Source organism: Dama dama, chromosome 20, assembly GCF_033118175.1.
Source record: "Dama dama isolate Ldn47 chromosome 20, ASM3311817v1, whole genome shotgun sequence".
NCBI lineage: Eukaryota > Metazoa > Chordata > Mammalia > Artiodactyla > Cervidae > Dama > Dama dama.
The window spans coordinates 17,824,587-17,845,390 of NC_083700.1; the positions used below are offsets into that span (position 1 = coordinate 17,824,587).

The 20,804-nt window shown below is 57.7% G+C and overlaps 2 protein-coding genes and 1 long non-coding RNA gene across 6 annotated transcripts in view; 2 read left to right on the plus strand and 1 right to left on the minus strand.

Moving 5' to 3' along the window:
- The first annotated feature begins 1,257 nt into the window (after positions 1 to 1,257).
- Positions 1,258 to 15,738, plus strand: DENND4B (DENN domain containing 4B). 4 transcript variants are annotated; one of them, XM_061120757.1, is made up of 29 exons: positions 1,520 to 1,914; positions 2,440 to 2,587; positions 3,357 to 3,696; positions 4,466 to 4,718; positions 4,971 to 5,040; positions 5,238 to 5,407; positions 5,478 to 5,722; positions 6,121 to 6,187; positions 6,278 to 6,336; positions 6,509 to 6,653; positions 6,929 to 7,104; positions 7,244 to 7,344; positions 7,740 to 7,955; positions 8,469 to 8,614; positions 8,946 to 9,085; positions 9,178 to 9,304; positions 9,718 to 9,924; positions 10,219 to 10,347; positions 11,148 to 11,322; positions 11,558 to 11,725; positions 11,982 to 12,370; positions 12,534 to 12,656; positions 12,854 to 13,023; positions 13,105 to 13,246; positions 13,429 to 13,665; positions 14,174 to 14,291; positions 14,383 to 14,548; positions 14,636 to 14,700; positions 14,803 to 15,738. In XM_061120757.1, the coding sequence occupies exons 2-29, from the start codon at positions 2,578 to 2,580 to the stop codon at positions 14,946 to 14,948; spliced, it is 4,500 nt and encodes a 1,499-aa protein (XP_060976740.1). In that variant the 5' UTR covers positions 1,520 to 1,914; positions 2,440 to 2,577; the 3' UTR covers positions 14,949 to 15,738. The 4 variants fall into 4 exon arrangements, with proteins under 4 accessions (XP_060976742.1, XP_060976744.1, XP_060976740.1 ...); XM_061120759.1 differs by lacking the exons at positions 1,520 to 1,914; positions 2,440 to 2,587 and adding an exon at positions 1,258 to 1,450; XM_061120761.1 differs by lacking the exon at positions 10,219 to 10,347 and having other exon boundaries at positions 1,519 to 1,914.
- Positions 11,285 to 19,764, minus strand: LOC133040692 (uncharacterized). The gene is made up of 3 exons (XR_009689027.1): positions 19,629 to 19,764; positions 16,436 to 16,564; positions 11,285 to 11,424 (listed from the first exon to the last, which is right to left on the minus strand). It is a non-coding gene; the product is annotated as an uncharacterized LOC133040692 (long non-coding RNA).
- The window catches only part of GATAD2B (GATA zinc finger domain containing 2B), a 78,823-nt gene continuing 77,597 nt past the window's right edge, over positions 19,579 to 20,804 (plus strand). The window contains exon 1 of the mRNA XM_061120764.1: positions 19,579 to 19,711. The gene's annotated coding sequence lies outside the window, so the exon portion shown is untranslated. The remainder of the gene's footprint in view (positions 19,712 to 20,804) is intronic.

Here is a 20,804-nt window from a genome sequence, read left to right on the forward strand (position 1 = left end):
CATGGAGTCTTAGCCAGTGGAACACCAGGGAAGTCCCCTATTATGCATTTTGCATCTTCTCAACACCATGTGGTTTGTGGAGGGGCCCCCAAAGCCTCAGAATTTGTACTCAGCACTGGACATAGGGCTGCAGGCTGGGTGTAGGCCCCGTGGCTGCACAGGTGCCTCCTCATTTGTCCAGGGCCTTGCTGTGGCCTCAGGGGACAGTGGCTTTGGTTGCTACTGCTCTTCCTCAAACTTGAGACCCTGGCAGGGAGTCAGGAGGTGAGGAGGTGCCTGCTGGCTGAGCTCTCAGCTCTGGATATTTCTGGTAGAATGACCCCACCTCTCCCCAGGAGTATCTGGCCTCAGTGCTAAGGCTTCGGAGGAGAGAGGATTTAAAAACTAATGAGGCCAGATAGTAAGCCTGGAGGACCCGGAAGTTCGATGTACCCGGCCGGCCTCCGACCCAAGGCCTCTCATTCTCATTCTGCCCCTCACCATGCAGGAATTCACTTTGCTCTCCCACTCTTCTCCACCCACCCATTCAGAGGCTTGAGTGCTAGCTAACCTGTTTTGATGAGGTTTCCTCTTTGGCTGGGGTTGCTAGTCCTCTGGCCATCTGAGCTTCTGCCCTCTTCTCTCCCTCACCCAGCACAGAAGAGCAGTGCCCCTCCTCCGTCACCTCCACCTCTGCTACTTGCCCACAGCCCACAGTCCTGGCCTCTCTTCCTCTTTCCAAAACTTGTCATTTTCAAAAAAGAGAACTGAGAACTTCTGGCTTAGGCTGGAAGGGAATGCAATGTGCCCTAAACCTGGAAGTAGGGGCAGCCACCTGGGTCTCCGCACACTAGACTTCAGGGGCCTTCACCCAGGCAGGCAAGCCACATCTGAGTGAGCTCGAGGGCGGGACGAGAGCGCGCCTCGGACTTGAGGGGCCGCCTAGGGTCAGTGTCCGGCGGCAATGGCTGGGCGGTGGGAAGCTCCCTGGGTGCAAGGGGCCCTCCCAGCCGCCAGGGGTCGCGCTGCAGGCGGTCGGGCGCTGGGCAGGCGCTGCCAGGGTCACGGCCGCCGGCCGGGGAGGGGGGGTGGGGGGAGCGGCGGCGCCCGTGGTCCCGGAGGTGGGGTGGGGGGAGCGGAGAAAGCGGGGCGCGCGGAGAAGCACCGGGCCCTCAGCGCGGCGGGAGCTGGGAGGACCGCGCGGCGCGAGCGGGCGGCGCGGCAGCACAGTCCCCGCGTGGCGCAGCGCGGCGGGAGCGCTGGGATCGCCCGGATCTCCCTCCAAGGCGCCCTGCGCCCCGGCGCCCTCGGCCCTCTCTTCCTCCTTCATTCGCCGTCCCGGCGGGAGCGGCGCCCGAGTCGGGTGCGCCATGTCCGGGGCCGGGTAGCCTCGCCGTCCGCCGGCCCGCCAGCCCGCCTTCCGAGCCACCCGCCCGCTGGCCGGCCGGCCGGGGAGTCGCGGGGCAGGCAGGTAGGGGCTGGACCGGGCGGGGCAGCGGGCGGGGAAGGGAGGGAGGGAGCGCGGGCGGGGCGGGGGCTCTCCCCAGCTGTTCTCTGGCGCTGCACATCTGGTTCCGGTTCCTCTCTCCTGGGGAAGTGAAAGTGGAGGGGAGGGCGCAGTCTGGAGTTAGCTAGCTGTGCCCGGCGCCCTGCACCCCTCCTGCTCCCGCGGGTCCCGAGCCTGAGCACCCCTCCCTCCCGCTCCGGTCACGCGGCGGCCGGCGCTGCTGCCGTCACGTCCCCGGCCGCCTGCGCGTCCGCTCCTCTCTGCCCTCCTGCTCCTTCCTCAGCCTCCTCCCGCTCGGCGCGCCCTTTGCCCCAACGCGAACTTCCCGCTGTCCGGCTCGTGGGCGCCGGGACCCGGAGTGGTGTCCCTGCCCCTTGTGTTCCCTAGGGAGAAAGGGCTGCCTTCCTGCAGGACTCTTCCCTAGCTCGGTGAGGAGAGGCCCGGGTGCGCAGGTGCCGCCGATGGGAGCCACTCGCCCCTCAGCTGGTCTCACCTCGTGGCTCCTGCCTGCTGCTTGGGGCAGAGGACATAGGGCTCCCATTCGCCTGCAGTGGACAAGGCACGGGGCTGGGTCCCAGAGCTAAATCAGGAGGCTGACGCTGACTCCTGGCTTCACCTCGCAGATGTGGAGACTAAATTTAGCTGGAGTTGGTGTATGTGTGAGTGACCAGAGGCCAGGTTAAGGAGAGCCAGCTTGGGTCCATGAGATTCCCTTGCTCCCTCTTCTCTGGGCAAGGGTGGGAGGTTAAGTATGACTGTACATCCCGGATCTAGTCTGAGCTGCCTCTGCCTTGACCCGGGTCCTTTAGGTTAAGCTTCCAACTTGGAATGATGCTGTGTTGGCACCTTCTGACAATACCCCCCCCCCCCCCCGCCCCGCACACCCCCACCAGCACCACACACACCCATAGGCTGACTTCCGCCGAGCTGCAGCTTCCCCTCCACTGTTTCAGGAAGTCACCTCCCTTCCCCTCTGAAGCAGTCCCCACGCCTCCAGTCCTCTGCTGCAAGCCACCCACCAAGCTGTTTCCCAGCTTCTGCACTCGGGGCACCCCGGGACCCTTGGGGCTCCTACTCCCAGGGGTTGGGCCATGGAGGCAGGTGAGAAGAGTTACTGAGAAGCCCCTATGGGCCTGTTTCCATCTCTGGGCTTCATGGAGGAGGGCTTGGGGATGGTGGGGACTGTCTCCCATAGCTGCTTTGGACCTAACTGAGGATACGTAAGGATCCTGGAGGTTGGAGGGCGCTGATTTTTTTTTTTTTTTTTCTTTTTGGTCAGGTTAGTGGAGCTAGGTTAGGAAAAAGGACACTGGAGTCTGGTGAAAAGACACTTAAAGCCTGGGTTTTGTGGGTTCCTCACAAAAACCTAGAGGTGGACTCTTTAAGAATATTAGCTGGCTCATGAGATTCTTAGAATGTCAACCAGAGTAAGAAGGCCAGAAATCCATAAAAAGACTGTAATGTTGGCCTGATGTCACGGCCAGAATGAATGATGTCATTGTAGGCCATTACAGAAAAGACTGTGATCTCTGTTATGTTAGGGAATGAAGAAGGCTGCAGTCTTTAAAAGGGATACAGAAACCATGTGATGTCAGAACCCAGAGCCTAGGTTAGCTGTGTGCAGTGGGTTCTTTGGAAAGAGGGCTGGTACCAAGAGAGAGGGTCCTGGTCTCTTTAAGGAGCTGTGGTGGGCTGTTAGGGCCTGGTGATGTCACAGGCGGGAGAGTTCAGGATTGGCTGGCCACTGATCCTGCTTTTCCTTGAAAGTACTAGGAAGAGGAGGGAAGCAAAAGGGAGACTCCCTGGTTGCCAGTTGCCATGGCAACACAAACCTTCCTTGCTTCATCTCTCCCCCACTTGACCATTCCAGATGCAGTGAGTGAGGGGGGGGCCATGGCGGAGGAGCGGCCCCCCCGGCTGGTAGATTACTTCGTGATAGCTGGACTTGCAGGCAATGGAGCACCCATCCCTGAGGAAACGTGGATTCCTGAACCCAGTGGGCCCCTGCGCCCTCCCCGGCCCGCTGAGCCCATCACAGATGTGGCAGTCATCGCTAGGGCCCTGGGTGAGGAGGTGCCGCAGGGCTACACATGCATCCAGGCTTCTGCCGGGGGCCACCCCTTGGAACTCAGCGCTGGGCTCCTAGGTGGAACTCAGCCCGTCATCTGCTACCGGAGAGGGCGTGACAAGCCCCCCCTTGTTGAGCTGGGGTGTGTACACCTACCTACTCCTGCTGGCACCAGGGGAGGCTAGGAGATCTGGGGTGAGGCAGGGAGAGGTAGGGGTATGGGATGAGGGATGTGCAATAGGAATGGGAAGAGAGTGATCCTGAGGCCAGGGAGAAGAGCCTGAAGTTGTGTGTACTTAGTCCTCACACAGATTTGGGTGCGTGTACTAGTGCTGCTACTTGCTAGCTCTGTGACCTTTGGCAGGTTACTGAGCCCCTCTGGGTCTATTTCCTCAGCTGTAATTTGGGGAAAATAATACCTCCTCATAGGGTAGTTGAGATGAAATGAGATCATCCATATAAGGGACTTAGCACAGAGTCAATAAATGGTAGCTTTTATTCTTGGTATTTATTAATGAGCACTGAGAGCCAGGGAAGGCCTGAGGTATTGTTACTGATCGAGAAGTGGGGCCTAGGGATTTCTCTGGTGGTCCAGTGACTACGACTCAGCGCTCCCAGTGCTGGGGGCCTGGGTTCGCTCCCTGGTCAGGGCATGAGATTCCCACATGCCACAACTAAAGATCCTGACTGCTGCAACTAAGACCTGGAGCAGCCAAAAAAAAAAAAAAAAAAAATAGAGCCAAGGGCAGAGAGGGGCACAGGGTTTTGGAGGGCAGGTTCAGCAAGAAGTGGGCCCTGGTGTCGGTGTTCGGCTAGGCTGAGTAGGTAGGACTAGGAAGGCAGATCTAGCAAGACTGGGGGCCTTCTCCTCTGCTGTGAACTCCTGACCTCTCTCTGTTCTCTGTGCCCAGGGTGTTGTATGAGGGGAAGGAACGTCCCAAGCCTGGCTTCCAAGTGCTAGATACGACACCCTACAGCCACTCAGCCAACCTGGCCCCTCCAGGCCCTGGGCACCCCCGCACCTACCTCACTTACCGGCGGGCAGCAGAGGGGGCAGGGCTGCATGCCCTGGGCATCACTGACCTCTGCCTGGTACTGCCCAGCAAGGGTGAGGGTACTCCTCATACTTACTGCCGATTGCCCCGCAACCTCAACCCTGGCATGGTGAGTGGGGTCCTGGGCCAGGAGCCGAGACTCATGCCATCTCCGTGTAAGGGGTGGACACTGGGCACACAGGGCATCCTAGGACCAAGGCCCCTAGGGCGGGGGTGGGCCCAGAGGTGTGACACTGGTCTTGGGGGACTGGGATTGACAGGCATTCTAAAGACAAAGACCACTTAGGGGTGGTGGAGAAAATAGCCCCCCAGAAAGCTTTGTTAGCTGTATGTCTGCTTGTCTCTTGCCATTTTGGGGCAGTGGGGCCCAGCCGTGTACCTCTGCTACAAGGTGGGCCTGGCCAAGGCCAACACGCTGGCGTATGAGGCAGGTGAGTAGCCCCTCTGTCTCTGGTCCCTCGACCCACGCGTCCCTCTGCCCTGGTGCCTCTCGGCTGGTACCTTCAGTGTCCACAGAACTCGCCTCCCCTTTGCCACATGGCCCTTCTCTGGGATCCCCTGGTTCTTTCCCCCGGAGTCTGATGAACCCTACTCCTTTTGGGTACCCCCCACTCTGCCGGGGGTGCAGAGCTGCTGGGCCGCTACCCAGAGGAGGACAATGAGGCGTTCCCGCTGCCCGAGTCAGTGCCCGTCTTCTGCCTGCCCATGGGGGCCACTATCGAGTGCTGGCCCGCCCAGACCAAGTACCCCGTGCCCGTCTTCTCCACCTTTGTGCTCACGGGTGCAGCTGGTGATAAGGTGGGTGTGTGGAGTGTGGTCAGGGGTCTGGGCTCTGCAGGGCCTGCCTGACTGCCCCTCTGCCCTGCAGGTGTACGGTGCTGCCTTGCAGTTCTACGAGGCGTTCCCGAGGGCCAGGCTGTCGGAGCGGCAGGCTCGGGCGCTGGGCCTGCTGAGTGCCGTGGAGCGGGGCCGGGCACTGGGGGGCCGGGCTGTGCGCAGCCGCCGCGCCATCGCTGTGCTGTCCCGCTGGCCTGCCTTCCCGGCCTTCCGCGCCTTCCTCACCTTCCTCTACCGCTACTCCGTCTCAGGCCCCCACCGTCTGCCCCTGGAAGCGTGAGCATGGGGTTTCCCTGATGCTGGGAAGGGTTACGAGCCAGGAGGAATGGAGGAGAGGACGCTGGAGCTGGGGGGGAACGGCCCGGGGGCGCAGAGGAGTCGGGGACGGGGCTGTAGTGTGTGGCTGGAGAGCTGGTCCATTGCAGAAGTGCCCCTGGCTGAAGGGGTGAGTGGGGCCTGAAACCTAGGCTACACTTGCTTAGCTAAGTCCTGGCCAGGGCCTGTGCACGCCCAGAGGGAATCTCTTCTGATGTGCACCCATGCTGTGCATAATGGAGGCTCTGGGGGCTGACCCCAGTCTTGAGGTAGACCTCGGGGAGGAGTGAGGTCCTTGGGGACAGGCGCCTGAGCAGGTGGCCGGGAGTCTGCCTCTGACCGTGTCCCTCTCTCCCCAGGCACATCTCCCACTTCATTCATAATGTTCCCTTCCCTTCCCCACAGCGACCCCGCATCCTGGTGCAGGTGAGGGCTGGGGCTGGGGCTAGGTGGGAGGGGGAGAATGGGCAGGGGCCAGTCTTCACCACCCTGATCTGTGGCTCTTCTGCCTCTCAGATGTCTCCCTATGACAACCTGCTCCTCTGCCAGCCTGTATCCTCACCCCTGCCCCTCAGGTATATGCTCAGGTTGGGGGGCAGGGCTGTGATGACCAGGGGCATGGTGGGTGCCAGGCAAGCGGGCCCCGGTGTGGAGGGGCTGTACAGGCTGGGCCCAGGTGGTGTCTGTGCCCAGCGATGAGGGAAGGGCCTCCTGCTGACTCTTCCCCCACCTTGGCATTGCCCCCAGTGGTGCCAGCTTCCTGCAGCTGCTGCAGACCCTGGGCCCGGAGCTGGCGATCACGCTGCTGCTCGCTGTGCTCACGGAGCACAAGCTACTAGTCCACTCGCTGCGGCCGGATCTGCTCACCAGCGTCTGCGAGGCCCTCGTCTCTGTGAGTGCCACTCTGCCCAGCCTGCCTTACCCAGAGTGTTCTTTCTTGTGCCCTAGTCCCTACCTAGATTCTCCTTACTTTTCCTTTCTTGGGGAGGGTTTCTCAGCCTTATCCTCGGGCCTGGCCTACAGGATGTACGGCTTCGGTCAGGAGCTTTTCTTTGGAGCTTAACTCCAACAGCTTCTGACAACAAGCACCGCCGGTCAAGGTCGCTGCCCCCTCCTCTGCTGCCTCCCTATGCCCTGCTCACTGGTCCTCATCCCCCGATGCTTTAGATGATCTTCCCGCTGCACTGGCAGTGCCCCTACATTCCGCTGTGCCCACTGGTGCTGGCAGACGTGCTGAGTGCCCCCGTGCCCTTCATCGTGGGTATCCACTCCAGCTACTTCGATCTGCATGACCCACCTGTGGATGTCATCTGTGTGGATCTTGATACCAACACGCTCTTCCAGTAAGAGGGCTGGGTCTTTTCTGGGGGTTTCGAGGATGGGAGCAGGAGAGAGCTGGTGAATGGAGCGCACCTGCTCAAAAGGAGCCTCAGGGAAAACAAGAAACACCATCACCCTTTTTTCCTTCTGTTTAACCCGCAGGACTGAGGAAAAGAAGCCCCTGTCCCCTCGGACCCTGCCCCGAAGACCCTACAAGGTTCTGCTGGCCACACTGACACACCTGTACCAGCAGCTGGATCAGAGTGAGGAGCCTGAGTGGGGGTGGGGGGCCGGAAACCATTACTGACGTTTAACCTCTAGTTTGGGGAGACCTGTGGAGAGCTGGACCTTACTTGAGGAAGTTAGAAGAACTAGGCTTTCACTGGGGGGAAGTGAGAGGAATTCGAGTTCCAGTTTAAGTTAGAGGAAGGCATATGTCACATTAATACTCCTGCATATGTCAGGGAGGTTGAGCTTGCCGTTGGGAGGCTTGAAACCGTTACCCAAGGGTAACTTTGTTACCGGTGGTGCGGGGTCTGTTAGGAGCCGCAGTGGTGGGGCAGCAGGTGGCAGGGTGGCAACCTGACTTCTGTGGAGAGCAAGCTTGAGCAAGCCCTGTGGGTGCTGGCCCTGACGCTCAGGCCGCCCTGGTCCCCAGCATATACTGGCCCCGAGGAGGAGGCCTCCCTGGAGTTCCTGCTGACAGACTACGAGGCAGTGTGTGGCCGCCGGGCCCGGCTAGAGCGCGAGGTCCAGGGAGCCTTCCTCCGCTTCATGGCCTGCCTGCTCAAGGGCTACCGGGACTTCCTGCGCCCACTCACCCAGGCCCCCTCTGAGGGGTCGCGCGATGTCGACAACCTCTTCTTCCTGCAAGGTAAAGGCGACCTGTCCCTGCTTGGGGAAGGTGTCATGGGATGGGTGACCAGGGGCTGGGCTCCACGGGGAAGTCAGGGGGCATGTGGAATCACGCAGTTACTTGTTTCTAAGCTCGGCTGGCATTTTTGTGGGCACCAGCTCTGAGCCACATGCTCTTCTGGGCCTGGTGAGGGGTTAGGGTACAAGACGAGTCAGCTGTGGGAAGCCAGGACTTGGTGGGGACACAGTGACACCTGTGGTGAGCCAGCCCATGGGCAAAATGCTCCTCTCTTGGTGACTCCCCAGTCTGAGGCCCTAGATGCCCACAGATAAAAGAGAGGGATGCCACGGGGCCGTGGTGCTGGGGCAGCTGAGCTGGTCAGCTTGGCGGGTGGGGCCAGAGGGGCCAGAGAGGATGGCTTTTATGGCCTTGGATGCCAAGTTGGCGGGGAGCCAAGAAAAGTGTTCAGAAACGGGTGGCTGGGGCAGAGCCCCCAGTGGCCACCCTCTTGGCCCCATTCTCACCCATCAGGCTTCCTCAAGTCCCGAGAACGTTCCAGCCACAAGCTGTACTCCCAGCTGCTACACACACAGATGTTCTCCCAGTTCATCGAGGAATGCTCCTTTGGCTCTGCTCGGCATGCTGCCCTTGAATTCTTTGACTCTTGTGTTGACAAGGTATTGGGGTCATCCCTTCTTTTTGTGCCCTCTGCTCCCCCCTTGGCTGTCTCTGTTACCCCAGATATAAACACTTTATCTCACGTGCAGCGAGGCTGGCGCCCCTGGAGTTAAACAGCACGTAGCCTGTGCAGCACACACGACCGGCCTCACAGACATACTGTCTTCCTGTTCCTCACTCATCCCCTGTCTATCTCCAGGGCCCTGACAGAATCTGGGCCCATTACCTCCTTCCCTGTGGCTGTGCTTTCCTGGGAGATGCCATCTTCTGGATCCCCAGCCCTGCTCTATGCCCTGTCTGGATGTCCCCCTTCTTACCTTCCTGCTTCAGGTCCACCCAGAGCAGGAGAAGCCTGAGCCCGCACCCCTGGTGGAGCTGGAGGAGCTGTCGGGCAGTGAGCTCACCGTGTTTATCACACCTCCCGAGGAGCCGCCAGCGCCAGAGGGCAGTGAATCCACTCCCCAGTACTGGTGAGCGCCTCCTACCCCCTCTCTTGCTCTGAGGCCCGATCAGCTGACTTAGTAGCAACTGCTCTCCATATGGCCTCTCTCCGCCCCTCCAGTTATGATGGGTTCCCCGAGCTACGGGCTGAGCTGTTTGAGTCTCCTCAAGAACAAGCTGGGGCTCTGCCTGTGCCAGGCCCATCCCGCAGCGCCCCCAGCAGTCCTGCCCCTCGCCGTACCAAACAGGTAACCAGCAGGTGGGCCCCCTAGAGGCATCTGACTCAGGCCAAGGACTGCTGCTTCAGTTTCTTCATCTGTAAAATGGGTATAATAGTACTTATCCCATAAAGTTGTTGGGAGGTTTCGATATGTCTGGCACGAAAAAGAAACATGAACCATCACTGTTATTACCATTGTCATTGTCCTCATCTTCATTTTCTGAGGACTCTAGAAATCCAGGGGCTTGCTGCCTCTGCCAGGACACCTGCCCATGCTCAAGCTAAGCATCTGTGCTTGGGAATCCAGGACTGTGTGGGCACTGTCCCTGCCACCCCATCAGCACACAGACCCTTTCTCAGGGAGGGTGCTGCTTCTCCCACACTGTTTTAAGACCTGCCCTGGCATCATACTCACCCAGGTGTGTCCCCCGCCCTCTTTAGGAGATGAAGGTTGCACAGCGGATGGCACAGAAGTCAGCAGCTGTGCCTGAGCTGTGGGCCCGGTGCCTGCTGGGCCACTGCTACGGGCTGTGGTTCCTGTGTCTGCCTGCCTACGTGCGCTCGGCGCCCTCCCGGGTGCGGGCACTGCAGACGGCCTACCAGGTGCTGCGCCAGATGGAGAGCCGCAAGGTGGTGCTGCCCGACGAGGTGGGTGCCCAAGCCCAGTGGCTCGGGGTGCAGCCCGGGGGCTGGTGCAGCCCTGGGGGCTGTAGCCGACGGGGAACAGGGGCACGAGTCCAGGAGCTGGGCAGGTGCTCCGTCACATTCACTGAATTAATGAGCATGTTCAGGTTGTAGCAGCGGGGACTGCAGGGTGGCAGGGTCAGCAGGAAGGGAGGGTGGCTCTGTGAGAACTGGGGAGGCTGGCGGTGGGTGCTCACTGAGACTTGAGGACTGGGGCTGAGAGCGAGTCCACTTTCACCTGCGTGTCTGCCGGCCCAGGTGTGTTACCGGGTGCTGATGCAGCTGTGCTCACACTATGGGCAGCCCGTGCTGTCCGTGCGAGTCATGCTGGACATGCGGCGGGCGGGCATCGTGCCCAACACCATCACCTACGGCTACTATAACAAGGTGAGGGGTGGGATGGCGGCCTGTGGCGGGGTGTGTGGGGAGGGTGCTGCTCCCCGACACCTGTGGCTCTCCCCTCCCCTTGGAGATCAGGCCTGTACGGTCCAACAAGGTCCTGCGACCGCTGTCACGCACAGCGGTCTGCTAGTGCCTCAGCACCTGCAGATGGGTTCTCACACCGGGCTGCTTTGAGTCTCACCCACAACAGTCCTGGCAAGGAGGTTAGAAAAGGACCGCCACCTCCCAATAGCTGATCGTGGGAGCAGTATGCCAGGCTCTGCTCCAAAGACAGCATCCACGTAAAACCATCTTACCTTTCCCACAGCCCCCTGAAGTGGAACAATTATTGCCCCATCTTACACATGAGGCCACGAGGTTGCAGGGGGTTAGTAACTTGTTCGAGGTACCACAGTAAGTTAGGGAGTTAGGACACACACACAGGCATATCGTTTTCTGAATTCAGGCCCTTTACCATGACACTAAACTATTTCCAGTCTTTTCGATGAAGAAACTAATGACTAAAAAACAAATGAACTGATTTCTTCAAAGCCCATAGTTTATAAACAGCAGTCTACAGACAGGTTGTCTCCACCATTTCTGACTTCCTCTAGAACCCCTCAGGGTGGCCACTGCCAGCTCTCTTTTCTGGGCTCTGCTCCTGGCTGAAGCCTTGGCAGGACAACCACAGGCAGGATGTCTGGAGGGAAAGGTGGTTGCTGGGCCCCCAGGTCAGGCAGTTGGCACCTAGCTGAGGCCCAGGGTACGGAGACAGGCCGTCTTCATGGATGAACACTGCTTGGCAGGCTGTGCTGGAAAGCAAGTGGCCGTCGGGCACACCGGGTGGGCGCCTACGCTGGGCCAAGCTCCGGAACGTGGTCCTGGGGGCGGCTCAGTTCCGCCAGCCCTTGCGAGAACAGCGGCAGCGGCAGCGGGAGGAGGTGGAGACGGCAGCCCAAGAGGCAGGCAGCTCGCAGACAGGTGGGTAGGGACTGACGACATGGGCAGGGGACAGGCACGGAGAGCTGGGGCTGGTCTAGTGGCTGACATTCAGTGTGCTGACAACGGATAAACTACACTTGGCTGGGAACAAAAGACATGAAGTTCTGCCTGGGAGGAGCCTTGCAAACCCAGGTCCCTGTGAGGAGCTCTATTTTGGAGCTGGAGGCTAGGTTTCTAGCTGGCTGTCTTTTGACCCCCTCCCTGTCTTTTGCAGAGCCCTATTTGGAGCGCCCCTCCCCTACTCGCCCCCTTCAGCGCCAGACTACCTGGGCTGGGCGAAGCCTGCGGGACCCCGCCTCACCTATGGGGCGCCTGGTGAAGAGTGGCAGCCTGGGTAGTGCCCGAGGGGCACAGCCCACCGTGGAGGCTGGCGTGGCCCACAGTGAGTGCCCTCATCCCACACCCCACCCTTCGGCCCGTCAGCTTCCCTAACCACTTGCCAGTGAAAGGGAAAGGCTAGAGAGGCAGGGTGGAGGGGTAATGCTCTGTGGCAGGTACTGTAGGCTCTGGGGGAATCTTGCCCGGACTGTCATCATGGTGGGGGCTGTGGTGCCAGATTGCATAGCCAGGAATTGTGTTTACTCAGGTCCCAGGGAGGGCCTGGACTCCATCTTCCCCGATACTTTTCTGCCTTGCAGTGATAGAGGCCTTGGGGGTCCTGGAACCCCGGGGATCACCCATACCCTGGCATGATGGAAGCCTCTCAGACCTGAGCCTGACCGGGGAGGAGTCGGCACCTGGAGGCAGCCCAGGGGACTCAGGCTCAGCCCTGAGCACCCAGTCCACTGAAACCCTGGAAGGGCCAAGTGGGCGGATGCCTAAGGCTGGTGGGCGTCAGGATGAGGCCAGCACCCCCCGAAGAGGGCTGGGCGCCCGCCTCCAACAGCTACTCACTCCTTCCCGCCGCTCCCCCACCTCTCGTGTCCCCCCGTCTGAGCTGCCCCCTGACCTGCCTCCCTCAACCCGTCGCAGCCCCATGGACAGCCTTCTGCGCCCCCGGGAGCGCCCTGGATCCACTGCATCCGAGGTAACCAGTAAGGGCAGGGTCCAGACACTTCAGCACTTGGAGGCCTGGGGAGGGGCTGCCAACCCGAACGGCCCAGAAGTGGGCCTTGAAGGGTGGCTGAGTCAGCTTCCTGGGTAAAGAGTAGCTTGGGGTTGGCTGACTGTGCTTTCTCTCATAATGGCAGAGCTCAGCCTCTCTGGGCAGTGAGTGGGACCTCTCAGAATCTTCTCTCAGCAGCGTGAGCCTTCGCCGTTCCTCAGAGCGTCTCAGTGACACCCCTGGATCCTTCCAGCCACCTTCCCTGGAAGTGAGGATAACCCCTCCCACACATACTGCTGGAGCTCACATATATACCATACCCAAGGCACCCTGTCAGAGGCAGGGGCTGGCGGGAGGTGGGAGGAGGCCGGGCGGGGCTTTGGAGGTTAGAGACTGGGTAAGGAGCAGGGGCTCCTGAGCCCTGAGGCCAAAAGGGGCCTGCTTCCTGGGCTCTTCTGCCCGCAGATTCTGCTGTCTAGCTGCTCGCTGTGCCGCGCCTGTGATTCCCTGGTGTATGATGAGGAGATCATGGCTGGCTGGGCACCTGACGACTCCAACCTCAACACCACCTGTCCGTTCTGCGCCTGCCCCTTTGTACCCCTGCTCAGTGTCCAGACCCTTGATTCCCGACCCAGGTGCCCAAAACCGGGCAGGGGCTGTGGGTGTGGCAGGGCAGGAGAGGTCTGAGGGCTGACCTTCCTGCCATCTCCCTGCAGTGCCCCCAGCCCCAAGCCTGCCCCTGCTGGTGCCAGTGGCAGCAGAGACGCTCCTGTCCCCGGGGGCCCAGGCCCCGTGCTCAGTGACCGCAGGCTTTGCCTAGCCCTGGATGAGCCACAGCTCTGCAACGGGCACGTGGGGGTAAGGGCTGGGCCAGAGCCCAGCTGTGTGTGTCGCCCTGTGGGTGGCCCCAGTGATGCCGAGGAGAGACGGGCACAGAGGGCAAGGGGCATCCCAGAAGCTGCTGGAGGTGGTGGCTCAGTGGGAAGCAGGGCTCTGAGGATGGGGCTGTGGTATATGCCCTCCCCCTCTGTGCCTGACAGAGTGCCTCCCGGCGTGTTGAGAGCGGGGCATGGGCGTATCTCAGCCCCCTCGTGCTGCGTAAGGAACTGGAGTCACTGGTAGAGAACGAGGGCAGTGAGGTGCTGGCGTTGCCTGAGTTGCCTGCTGCTCACCCCATCATCTTCTGGAACCTTCTGTGGTATTTCCAGCGGCTGCGCCTGCCCAGTATTCTGCCGTGCCTGCTGCTGGCCTCCTGTGATGGGCCCCCACCCCCCCAGGTCAGCCGCTGACACGGCCCCTGCCCCCTCATCTCCTAGCTCTGTTCCTCAGTCCTCTGTGCCTTGGCGCTATAGACAGGGCACCGCTTTGGGGTCGCTGTACCTGGTTGACTCCTGGCCATTTCACTTCGCTTCTCTGAGCTTCAGTTTTCTCATCTGTAAGATGGCATAACAGCCTCTCGGGGCTGTTAGGCACCAAGTGTAGTGCCTGTTACCCAATTACTGATTTGTTAATGTTCACCTATTCATTACTCTATTCATTGCATCAATATTTATTGAGCACTTTGTAGGTTCCAGGCAGAGTTTTAGGCACTAGGGATGTAGCAGATTACAAAACAAAGTCCTTGCTCTCAGAGAACTTGTATTCCCATGGGGAACGAGAGTTCCTCTCTCTCTTCTCTTTAGCTGTGTCCTGTAATGTCCCTGTCCCTTGGAATAGCACCTGTCCATTTCCCGTCCTCTGCCTCCCACGCTATGAGCCTGTCTCCTTTATCTTGGCTCCCTGCAGGCCCCAGCTCCTTGGATAATGCCTGATCCAGCATCCGTGCAGGTGCGGCTGCTGTGGGATGTCCTGACCCCTGACCCCGATAGCTGCCCACCTCTCTATGTGCTCTGGAGGGTCCACAGTGAGTCTCATATTTGGCCCAGGATGGGAAGGGGTAGGTCCCATGCTTAGAGGGCTCAATAATCCTGGTTACCTTCCTTTCTTCCACCCAGGCCAGATCCCACAGCGGGTGGTATGGCCAGGTCCAGTACCTGCATCCCTCAGCCTGGCGTTGTTGGAATCGGTGCTGCGCCACGTCGGTCTCAACGAGGTGCACAAGGCTATAGGGCTCCTGCTAGAAACTCTAGGGCCCCCTCCCACTGGCCTGCACCTACAAAGGTATCATGTTCCCATCTGAGAGGTCCTGGGTCTGTCGCGGGCTCCCTCCCGCCTTATTTCACTTATACCCTTTTGACTCCACTCCAGGGGCATCTACCGTGAGATCTTATTCCTGACATTGGCTGCTCTGGGCAAGGACCACATGGATATAGGTGAGGGAGCAGGCAGGGGGCTGAGGGGTTTAGCTCTAGGGCCAGGTGTGGGAGGCTGGGGATTGACCTAACATACTGACCTACCTCCACCCTCTTCCCTAGTGGCCTTCGACAAGAAGTACAAGTCTGCCTTTAACAAGCTGGCCAGCAACATGGGCAAGGAGGAGCTGAGACAGCGGCGGGCACAGATGCCTACCCCAAAGGCCATTGATTGCAGGAAATGTTTTGGAGCACCTCTGGAATGCTAGCGACCCTTAAGCTTCCTTCTCCAGTCTAGGCTGAGGAGGTGAGGGAGGAAGGATTCTAGAGAGAACCTGCTTCCCTGTTTCTTTCCTAGAGGAGTTGAGAATAGGCTAGGGAGCATGCCCAGCCTTAGGCTCTGAGTGGGGGCAGTGGGACCCACTGTTACTAAAAGTCACAATTTCCCATCTCCAGCCTGCCCTCTATGCTCATGCTGATGTTGGGGGAGGCCTGGGGAGAGCTGGCACATAGCTGTTCTACCCCATCCTATACTAGGAACTCCCCTCCAGGGTACCCACAGATCTGCACTGCCCTGGCCATTTTATAAGTTTTTGTTTTAAAAAACAACTGGAGAGATACACAGCTACTGAGCCTTTGCCCTGAACGGGAAGGAGGGATGTCATTTCCCACCAGAGATGGTCCCTCTCCCCTAGAATTGCCGAAGGAGCCCAAGGCTCTTTATGCCTTTCTACCTTAGTGTTTGTGTTTTATTTTAAGTTATTTATTCTGGAGACACAGCCCCCTTGCTTAGGAGGTTCTTATGGACAGTAAGAGAGAGAAGGGAAATGGGGCTCCATGGTCCAGTGGTTTGTAGCTCCTTAAAAGTCAGGAGTTAGAAGCTAGAGGAGTCCCAAGCTCCCCTTAGGAAAAATTGGTGCCCCTCTAGTCCTAATCCTTTTTGTCCACTCCATCTTGGGGAATGCCTCACACACCCAGGGCCCTGACTGTGCAATAAGGATTGTTCCTTGTGAAGTTTTGTTGGATGTAAATATAGTAAAAGCTGCTTCTGTCTTTTTTCTTCTGCCTCCTGTTCTCTGAGATAAAGGTGGGGGGGATACCGCTGTTTTTCTCCTGGCTGCACCTCCTCCTCTCCACCTTTTCATCCCTTGCTGCCTTTGGGCACACACTGACCAGGTCTGGTGCTGGCCCCTTGGGGCACAGGGAGTTCTCAGAGCAGGAGAGGGGTGAATCCGGTGCTGGCTATGGTGGTGCCAGTCTGTGTGGTACTTCCGGCCCTCCCACACAATCACCTCCTTGTCCCTCATCTGTACCCCATACAAAGGCTCCATTCTCTGGGGGCCCTGAGCTCATCTCTGCCTTCTTTCCTCTCCCCCAGATCCCCCCTCCCAACTTCTCCAGTACCTCCACAGGGGTGACAGCCCTCTCCCCAGTCACTGGTGTTGGCCATGCTCACACATCCTGGGAGCTGCTCTAACTGCAGGCAGTGCTCTTCCAACCAGGGTCTCAGCCTGGGGACAGCACTAGGAGGACAAGAGCAAGGATTAAGGAGCTCACTACATGTGGGCATCAGGCAGCCAGGCACTACTTTTCTAACCCTTTTGGCCCCACTTGGAGTTCTCCCTTTTTTTCCTATATAATGAAATAAACACAGGAAACAACTCCTAACAGAGCTGTAAAATCAATTACCAAAGGGAATTAACCAGCAAAACAAAAATGCCTTGGGGAAGGAGTGTCAATGGACGAAATAACTTACATGAGCCTCTAGTGCAAATTCCTGGGGGTGGAAATCAGTGGATGAAGACAGCAGTACTACTTCTGAATTCTTCGACCTTCAGGCCAGAGGATGCTTTCCCATCCTGTCTGAAGCAGTGTCCTAAAGGAGCTGCAAAGGCAGGGAGGAGGGGCTTAGGAAATGCCATCTGTTTTTGTCGGGTAAGGAGGTGACTTCTTCAGAGGGGAACCTTCACATCGCCCCAGGTTCTGATTAGACCTCACTACCTAGGATCAAACTTTACCTGTATCATCCCTAACAACCTGCAAGGGAGCAACTGCCTTCCTGAAAGCATAAGTTTCTGGTGAGTGTAGCATGCCCAGCCATGCACTGAACTGTCTGGAATTACAGACAGAATTTTAGGGCTCAATTCCTACCTTACTAGAGCATACAGTCTTCCTGATCTAGAGTGCCTCCCAGCCTACACTTCTCATTTTGGGGCTTCCTCAAGAAGCCTATAGTCAGATGGGTGGAATTACAGAAGTCTTGAACCACAAGGGTATTTCAGAATTCCAACAGCCAAGTACTCACCATAGCATCTGACATCTTTGACCTGTGGCCTGGGAAACTGAATGAAGGGAAGGATATATCCAAATTACCCGGTCCCAATTTCTCTTCCCTCACTTTAGAGTGTGTAGGCTCCAGTATGACAAATTTTAGTTAAATCTTGTCTCTGGCACTTGCTAATTTTATTATATCAGACAAGTTACTTAACTGCTGTGCCTCAGTTTTTCCTCATCTGCGAACTGGGGAGGGGTTGATTAAAGACTAATTTTGAAATCTAGATAAAGTGCGAAGCACACTCAATAAATGTTAGCTCCAAAAAGAAAACAAACAGGTAGAGCCTGCATAGGACAAAGGACATGTCCCCTACTCAGCGGCCTTGCGTACTTGTCTTTCTTGGAGACTGATCACTCCAGACTGAAAGTTGCCCTACCACAGCCTGATTTTAATTTTGTTGAAAGGTATTTTCTCGGGCCTCACTCTTTCTCAGTCTCATATCTTCCACCGCTGTGTCTCTCGTGTATTGTCGCAGCCCTTGAAGAATGGCCCTTCAGACAGCACCGAAAGGACTGAACTGATAATGGCCAAAGCAACAGGTTAGGGAAGAGGGGCTGTACTTTCCACGAGGGCAGGGACTTAGTCCCACTTACTGCTCCATGCCCAGCACAAAGAAGAATGTCTGATCACAGAACAGGTCCTCTATCATGTGCGAAATAACTGAGCCAATGAAGGTATTCAAATGAGTGGGGGAGTGGTGAAATAATTTTCAGTGTAGTATAAGGCAGGTACTACAGATAGAATACCGACCAAAGCTGAATTTTGAACTAAGAGGGTGAAATTGTTGGAAAAGTGAGGAGAACTCTCACAATAGTTACTATTATGTTTATGGAGTATTTACTAAGTCCTTGCACTGTCCTGAGCATTTAAAATGTACTAATTTATAATCCTCACAATTACCCTATGAACTAGGTATTCATCAATCATTCCCATTTTAAAGATAGGGAAACTAGGGCATACAGAATAGACGTTAAGTAACCTGCACCCAAATCACACAACTGGTGAGAGACCCAAACCCAGGCAGTCAGATTCCAGAGACCATATTCTTTACCTGGACGCTACTACAATGAAAAAGAACGTGCTTTACCTGCTTTTGTACATTTGTGTGTGTCTGTTCAGGGTCCACATTTTTGTGCCCGTGTCCTTCATTAGTTTCATTTCCATTGCACAGCGTGACTTTTAAATGACTTGAAAAACACATTCTAGTGCTTCTGGAGCCAGTTATTTCTGAGTTTGAGCCATTAGTCATTAATTAGCTGTCTGAACTTTGTAAGCTCCTTAGCCTCTCTGAATCTCTCTGAACCCCTTTCTGGATCTACCGGCTTCAAATTTCAGCTCTGCCACTTTTCATATGTAACTCTGGGCAAATCATTTGATTTATACCTCATTTTCTTAATCTGTATAATGGGGCTAACAGTATCTACCTCACTGAGTTACAAGGAATAAATAATCCACGGAAAGCTCTTAAAAAAATACGAATGCACATACAGCACAGTACCTCAGTCTCTGCCCCAAACGTTAGTTACTACCATTCCTTTAACACACTGACTCTGATACTTGGTCCCTCAGATGCTCAAGATGCTCAGATGCTCAAGAACAATACTTATAGTACGTGTTCGAAAAACGCTGGCTTCAGTCGCGCCTAACTGCTTTGGGGAAGTAGGGAGGCTAGCAGGAGTTGGGCCTTGAGTTGATTAGGTGTAGTTGGTGGAGTGGGAGGCTGTTTCCCTTCACTGTGAACCTGATCAGACCAGAGATCCGGAGAGAAGGAGCTGCGAGCGCTCTGCGCGGCGTAATTTCTCAGTAATTTCGCTAGCTGTCTTTTTTCCCCCAGTCGTGGTTCAGTCACGACAGAACCGTGCTGGGGTACAATGAAGACCAGGAAGCTCAAGGCCTTTGGCAGACAGAGACAGGCCACGCCCCAAACAGACTGCAAGGCCCGAGCGCCTCAAGCTACTGCTATCGTGAAATTCCTGGATTCTGTCGCGATGAAACACCACCCAACGCAGACCCCACCGCCGTTCACCAATCTCCATCTTTAGAATTGGAAGAATGAGAGCAGGCCAAAGGGGAATCCCGGTTTGGGGATACTGGGGTACGGCGGCTGCCTGGGGACCAAAACGTCTCTAAGGTAAAGTTGCAGCCTGAAGCGATTTTTTGACCCCCGACACTTAATGGGCTGCTGAAGACCCGGATGTGTCTGGGACTGGCCGAGGTACCCATTAACGCGCCCCCGCTAGACCATCCCCCTCCTCCGTTTAGGATTGGGTCTTACGTACGCCAATCATCACTTATCCAGCCACTCACTCTTCAAGGGTGGGGTGTAGCCCCGATAGCCCGTCTCCTATTGGTAAGCCCGAGAAGAGAAGGGCGGGGAGGCCGGCTCAGGTCGCCCAATGGGCGTCGTGGCGTGTGGGGAAGGCGGAGCCGAGGTGCTTGGCAGCTGCCCAATCAGCGTCCTTGTTTGTGTGGTGCCGCCGCCGCCGGTGCAGCCGCCGCCGCCGCCGCTGCCCCCGTCTGTACCGCAGTGTCTGCTCCGCCCGCCCGCCCGGGTCCGGCCCGCCCCCCTCCCCCACCCCCGCCCCCGGTCCCGTCAGCGGGGTCCGGAACCTACTGTGCCGTCGCCTCTTCCTTTTTCGACGCCGCCGCCGCCGCCTGAGGAGGCGAGCTAGCCGGGAGTTACACCGCCACCGCCAGGTGAGGAGCTTTGGCCTAGGCCAGCCTGGCCGCCCGCCCGCCCGGGGGCGGTGAGGAGCGAGGAAGGGAGGGAGGCTGGGAGGAGGCGGTGGTGGCGGAGGTGGGGGAAGGGAAAGGTGGAGGGGCGGGGGGAGGGGAAGCGCCCGCGAGCCGACGCCCGCCCGCGCGCCCCCGCCTTGCGTCCCCCTCCCCCCACCCCGGCACCGCGCGCCCCCGCCTCGCGCTCCCCCTTCACCTCACCCCCTCCCCCCGCTCCGCGCGCGCGCCCCGGTCTTTCACTTCGGCCTCGCGCGCCCCAGCTCGTGTCCCTTCATTTCTTCTCCTTTTACTCTTTCTCCCCTCCCTCGCGCCCCGTTTCCCCCGCCTTCCCCGCTTTAACTCACTGCCTCATGCCCGCCATGCTCCCCTCCTTGCCTCTCTAGCGCGCCCCCCCTTAACTCTCTCCACCCCCAGTGGTGCCCTCAGGGTGCGGGGGCCGCTCCCTACTCTCAGTCTTCTGTTTGCCGGCGGTTGGGACAAATAGGGGACCCTTAAGGGTGAGGGAAACACGGGCTGATTATATAGGCAAAGGGATCAGGAGCGCAGAACCTTACCCCTTTATTTCATCGTTCACCGTTCCCTCTCCCTCCCGTAGAAGGGAATTGTCTAAGCCTGTGTGGGTACTTGTCTTCTGTAGTGACTAAACCACCCTTTTCTTCGGCTGGGCTTCTGGGTCCCACTGGATCTGTATCCCAGTTCAGTCAGTGCCTGAGGGCCGAGGGAACTAGAACTTACCCTTTCCTAAAGCAGATCCAGACTTAGAATACTTTTGGCCTCCCCGCTCTCGATTGCACGGAGGAGATAGCTACTCCTCTTAGTGCAGAGGTTTGGGTGCCATTTGCGTGCTCAGGACACCTTTCCCCCAGCATCAACTTCCCTCCAAACACATGATGTTAGTTTGTAGGGGGGGCACTGAAGTGGAGATGGAGGCTTTCATGGGGGCTGGGTGGCATGTAGATGCTAACTGAGCTTGCCATCAACCCTTTTTTCATCCACTGTCACCTGGAGAATCGGGTGAGAATAGTTTTCTCATTCCTGATAAATGATTATTTAG